The sequence below is a fragment of the Emydura macquarii genome, unplaced genomic scaffold (genome assembly GCF_026122565.2).
Source record: "Emydura macquarii macquarii isolate MOO-44397 ecotype Brisbane River unplaced genomic scaffold, CSIRO-AGI_Emac_v2 contig_1253, whole genome shotgun sequence".
NCBI classification, from domain to species: Eukaryota; Metazoa; Chordata; order Testudines; family Chelidae; genus Emydura; species Emydura macquarii.
This window is the reverse complement of record NW_027131390.1, coordinates 34,081,483-34,087,500: the sequence shown is the minus strand read 5'-3', so window position 1 is coordinate 34,087,500 and position 6,018 is coordinate 34,081,483. Positions and strand designations below refer to the sequence as shown.

Below are 6,018 nucleotides of genomic sequence, written 5' to 3'. Positions count from 1 at the left end.
GTCTTTAATTGTCCAGAAATTAGTTTGTTAATGTATCTTTCACCTGAGTACATTTTGTCAAAATTGGTAAGGAGTAACTCTTTCTCAGCTGTCCAGCAACTCTTGTGTTTTCCATGCTGCAAGTTTTGTTTAAGTTGATTGGCTTGGATTCCCTTTGCATTTCGTACCACAGGATGGGTTAGTCTCTTGTGTTCAGAGAGACCTGCTTTGGTGCCAATTTGTCTGGAACACACTTCACATGCCCAGTCACCCGCTGGCTCTCATGATGTCAACCCTTTACATTTAAGGATATGACATAGGATGCTGTGTGCTTTTGGATCTATTTCATCACATAATGAGCACTGGAACTCCACATCTTTACCACCGTGGTTACGTTTGGGAAGGATTCTTAAAGCGGTTAGTTTTCCAGCATGATCCCTGCAAAAAGAACATGCTGGGTTCTCATTAGGCAGTTTCACCCAAACCTTTCCTTGCACCTATTCTTGCATTCTTCTTCTGTCACCATGATAGTGGAGGCATGACAGTATAACATCAGTGTTCATTCTATTCTGTCCACCAATGTTTCAGAGCCTTCTGCATCTCCTTCCTTCTCACTAGCAGGAGTTGTTGGCATGCAAGATTCAGGAGATGTGCCAGGCTTCACAGTCTCACTGAACGCTGAGTTCAAGATCTCCATAATGAAGACTGAGAGGACCTCCATGGCCTTGGTCTGTGCTGCAGTGTTGCTACTGATGGCCCTGGCATTAGTGCCCGTCTGTGAAGTGCCCAGAACAGCAAACATCTCACCTGTGGTAGTCACAGGGCTCTCAGTCTGGGTAGCCACTGGGTGGATTTTGGCTCAGTATCGAGCCAGGGCGCCATGGGTCTGGAGATGCACCTGCCCCAAGGTACAATCATTGTATCCAATAGTGTCAAAGTAGCCCTTTGACTTGGGCACATCTGGGCACTAGCTAGTGCCGCCATCACTCGACATTTTCCACCGTTGTATACTATTGCCTGGCCGGTGTCCCAGGACAATAGGGGCGGGATATCATTTGTAGCGGAGCCTCACTTAGTCCACTCCCTAATTGACAGCTCCTATGAGAGTCGTCCAGCAGGACTGCGAGGAGGTTGAGGTCTCAGTACTGCAGCCCAGCAACCATGCTCTTGACACAGAGCGTCATAGTTACTCCTGCCGTTTACCCGTGCTTCACTGAATTTCTTCACTTTGACATTCAGAGCACTGGACAGAAATCACATTGCATCAACACCCACCACGGGCCTTCGCGATGCTTTGTTTTAGTTAAATGGTCCAATTCCCCTGCTCCACACCAGTTTTAAGTCAGCTGCTAGGCGCCGGCCGAGGCAGAACACAGGCCCCCCCATTCCCGCAGAGGGGGAGAGACGAGCGATGACCCGCCGCAGCTGGGGCGATCCACATGAAGGGCATGGCTTGTATCCAGAGTTGCTGCTGCCCCTCGGGAGAGGGTGGCCCCTCATCCAGCCGTGGCTCGCACCCAGCCCTGCTTCATGTCCAGGCCTGACCAACCAAGCCTTTAGAGCCAATCTGTGTCCTAAAGTAGAGGATCTGGCTTGCCGACTTTTCTTACCTACATTGTTCTAACATGCCAGAGGCTGTTCACCTTGGAAGCCAGCTATGGATATGGATATGGCCAGGTGTGAAACTTACACCATCACCCCCAAATTTTCAAGGGCCACCGGGAGCTCACCGGACGCCACCAGAACTGCGACACTTTCCAATGCTCAGGCCTCTCTCTTGGGGCGAACCCATTCCAGCGTGCCCTACCCTTCAGAAAGAGAAGAGAACTGTCCCCGGGGCACCTGCCGGTTTCTCCGGGATCGGTTGAGTTACCACACTGGACACCTCGCAGCACCCATTTCCACCACTCCAGATTCGGGGATCTGAACTCGACTCCCTTTCGATCAGCTGAAGGCAACAGAGACCATCGCCTGCCCCTTCAGAACGGTGCTATCCTATCTCTCAGGACCGACTGACCTATTCAACTGCTGTTCACATGGAACCCTTCTCCACTTTGGCCTAAGTTCTTGTTCGAATATTTGCTGCTACCACCACCAAGATCTGCACCTGCAGCAGCTCCCCCCGGGTACATCGATCACCAGAGGAGAGTCACACCCCATCTACTTCTGAAGTGTAAGAAAAAGCTGAGGTCATCACTCCAGCTCCTAAAGAAGCAGTGAAGGGTACAACTCTTTGTCTAGCTTTGTGGTTCACCTTTAGCAACCCTGCTGTGTGCACCATTCTTCTCAGCTCCCTCTCTCTCTGCTTTCCTGGATTTTGCAGCTAGTAGTAAATCTAAAGAAAGGGATAAATAAATCTCTGCAACGAATGAAAACCAATATCAGTAATTTAGCAGCTCCCTGGTCTCCCCACTGGGAGAGACTTGCTTAGTAGGCAGGTTAGCCTGTTAAAGAAAGAGCCAAGTCAACGCTCTCTCTGCATGAGAAGCCTTTGAGCTGGCTGATCTCCACCCCAGAAATTAACATCGGGGAGGATCCTCGTGCAATGAGATGAGCAGGTCTGTACTGAGGACCCTTGTGAAAGTGAGAAATAAGCACAATAATGAGGATGATGAATCATCATATTTTCCATTTCTGTAGCCCCTTTCATCCGAGGATCTGATAGTCCCTTACTGGCACCATTTTCATCATTATTTATATAGTATACAGAGACCCAAACTGAATCAGAACCCCATTCTATCAGCCATTCTACATAGAAAGGGACAGGCGCTGCCCTGAAGAGCTTACAACCTGGATAGAAGAGACGGTAGGTGGGAGAAAGGGTTACAAAAGACACACCGAAGGCTGGGGAGCGAGATAGAGAGCTCAGATGATGGCAGAGCGACATGTTGAACTCAAGTCTCCTGAGCTCCAGTCCAATAGCTTAACCTCAAGATCATACTTCTTCCCAAATTCATCCCTGGCATAGTTAGGAAGAACTCCATAGAAGGGCAGCTGCATCCTGTGAATGCCAGGCCTGAATTTGGCCCACTAAATATTTCTGCCTTGCAACTCCTCTTTGAGGTAGGTGAGGGATGATATGGCTGATTTTACCCATTATTGAAATGCAGCCACTTCTGGACTCAAACAACAGCTGTTTAACAGCACATCGCACCACTGCACAGGAGAAGAAGCAAAGCTGAGTGTCGTTATCCAGATTGGAATTTGCCAAGGACACGAGGGTTAATACTGCTACCCTGGTGAAAAATGCCACCGGGTTCAGGGCCTCCGTTTTAGATCTCGTTTGAAAGAAGAAATGAGCTATAGAGATCGGCTGACTAAGGAGCGAACAGAACTCTCCGTCTCAAAGCAAAGCAAAGTGGAATACATGTGGATCAAATGAGGCTATAGGGCCCCACGCCCTCTCCTTCTGGGCTTCTGATAAGTGATCGTGACAACGGCACCATGGCCAGAATAATCCACTGTGGAAATGTGGGCAGATTTACGGTCAATTTATAGTCAAGCTGAATGAAAGAGTCACCATCCAGTGCAAGAGGGTCGAGCCTCAGCGTTTACCTAGTTAAAGTGACCCCAGGGAAGTGGTGCTAAAGTGTCAGCCCTTGCTCGGTGTCAGTCTCTGGCTGTGTGTCTATAAGGACCCCACACTGACAGGCCTTCTAAAGCCCTCCCATGGAGAGACCCCGACGCAGCACTGCTCTGTGGGACGATAATGCCATGTAAGCAGGCAGGGTTAGAAACATCAGCTCAGAGCTCACCTATCCTGCCCCGGCAGCCTGCGCATCAATTCTGGGGACCTGAGCACTGCCTGGAGTCCTATTATAACATGGCTGCTCATGTCTATAAGTCTTGTCTCTCACACACACACACACACACACACACACACACACCCACCCACCCATGTTCTCACAAGGTGTAGCAATTGTAGACTCCCAAGCTGATGCTGATCGGACGTTTAGACCATCTGCTGCCTTATCCCTGCCTAATGGCGGTGTCAGCAGTGACCCAGCGTTAAGGGGTAATTGACATTTTCTGTTTCACAGTCCTCAGTTTCACGCTCCAGTGACTGAAGTTACTCGTTCCAAGGCCTAGCCTGGGGACTCTACAGAGGATAACGTCTCAGTGCCGAGACACTTGGCTTCCCAGCCCCTGCCGCCATGGCTCTCAAGCACTCCAAGCAACAGCAGTGGAGGAGTCAGCGTCTGCCCCAAGGGCTCCCAGCAGGGCTGCTGCCTCAGTACGCTGGGGACCCCTTCAAGTACCCATGCCAAGGCCCTGTGCAGCACTCACACTGCCCGGCTCCCCGGCCTTCTCCACCAGAATCCTCTTCCCCATGCTACCTCTGGTGACCCCATGGCTCAGACAGCAGCAGCATGGGGGAATTCCAAGGGGGCGGCAAGGGGCTATGCTGGAGGAACATGGGGGCCAGGTGAGGATGTGGGGGAGCAGGGCTCTATGGAGATAGCCTGGGGAAGGCCTGGAGTGAGAGAAGCTGTGGGGAGAGGCACAATGGTTTCAGCTCTGACCTCACCCGCCCACCACCAAATGTGCTGACCTCCTCCCTCTGCCTCCACAGGGCTTGTTCAACCTTCCCCCGGTTGGCGATTGCTAAAACACAGCACGCCTCCTCCTCACGGCCCCTAATGACTGCTATTTCAAGCACCATCAACAGCCATCCACCACAATACCTTGAAACACACTCATCTGCTGGCAACCTGCCACCACCCGTGCAAGGCCTTTCCTTCCATTACGCCCCCGCAACCTCCCAAGCCATTCCCAGCCCCAAGTGGAGGTGGGAATGTTGTGGGTGAGATAATCCAGAGGAAGTTACCAGGATTGGGTAAGCACTGAACTGTGATTTCCTGGCTTTTCTATGATCATGCTGGTCTGTGCATTTAACTGGTTTCTACTCCAGGTCTCTGAGGGAGGTGGATGACATGGAGATTGATTATCTTAGCTACTCACACACATACATCACTGCCTGTGGGACAGATACGTTCAGAGCACACCCCTGCCCCAATGAAGGCATGATACACAATCCCACTGGCTAAAGTGGGACTCCCTGCTATGGGATCTGCTAGCCTGACCCTTCTACCTGCATGACCCAGGCTGATAAATGTGTATGACTGTATTTGGTATTTATAAATACTATATATCCATGTGCTGGTATAGATAGTGTGTATATGTAGGACTGTATATACACACACACATCTCCAGACAGTATCTAGATACACTGTATATCACTGCATATAGTCAAAACAAGCCATGCATACATATATATACTGCCTGTATATACACACTCCTGCAGTGCTGTCTCTCACCGTCTGGTGTCTAACTGTGGCCAGTGACCCTGAACTCACGTGCCGTTTCCTCCCCCTGTCATCTGCGTCTCTCCAGGAGGAAGAAGTTGTCCGCGAGAGCCGCTTCTACTTCCGGGGCTACGGCCTAGGCCACTGCCTGCAGGTGAAGGATGGCAGCGCCATGGAGGGTCCCAGCACCTACAGCCCCGCTCCGCCGATCCCTTTCCTAAGGGAGAGGGAGGGAATCCTCAGGTGCTACATTGACAGGGCCAAGCGGATCGACACTATCTCCCGAGCTGTCTTCCCCTTCACCTTCCTGGTGTTTAACATCTTCTACTGGGTGGTCTACAAAGTGCTGCGGTCTGAGGACATCCACCAGGCCCCCTGATGCGACATGGCACCAGGGAGGGGAGCTGCCACGTCTTCCCTGTCTTGTGTGTGCCATGCTGTGTGGGCTGGAACCGTCCACCAGCACCGGTCAGGACACTAATAGCTCTGCCAGGACCTTGTCTCTCTCTGACCCAGAACGTCTAGTACCAGCTAAGGAACTGGGGCGCACTCTGCATGGTGTTCGGGGGCATTACGCTGCCTGTGAGAACCAGGCCACACTCCATCCGCCAATACCCCAGCATGGTGTCAGGGGTCGCTGTGCTGCTCGAGGCACTGGCCTTTATAATCGAGACATGCTCCGTCTCCCAGCAGAGTTGGGGGAGTGCTGCACTGCAGCTGTCCAGAACCAAGA

At 51.5% G+C, this 6,018-nt stretch overlaps 1 protein-coding gene across 1 annotated transcript in view; it reads left to right on the top strand.

The window, feature by feature from the left end:
- LOC137154006 (glycine receptor subunit alpha-4) overlaps positions 1–5,664 on the top strand; it is a 33,503-nt gene extending 27,839 nt beyond the window's left edge. Inside the window, exon 9 of the mRNA XM_067549764.1 lies at positions 5,374–5,664. Coding sequence (XP_067405865.1) covers positions 5,374–5,664 — 291 coding nt within the window. The remainder of the gene's footprint in view (positions 1–5,373) is intronic.
- The last annotated feature ends 354 nt before the right edge of the window (positions 5,665–6,018 follow it).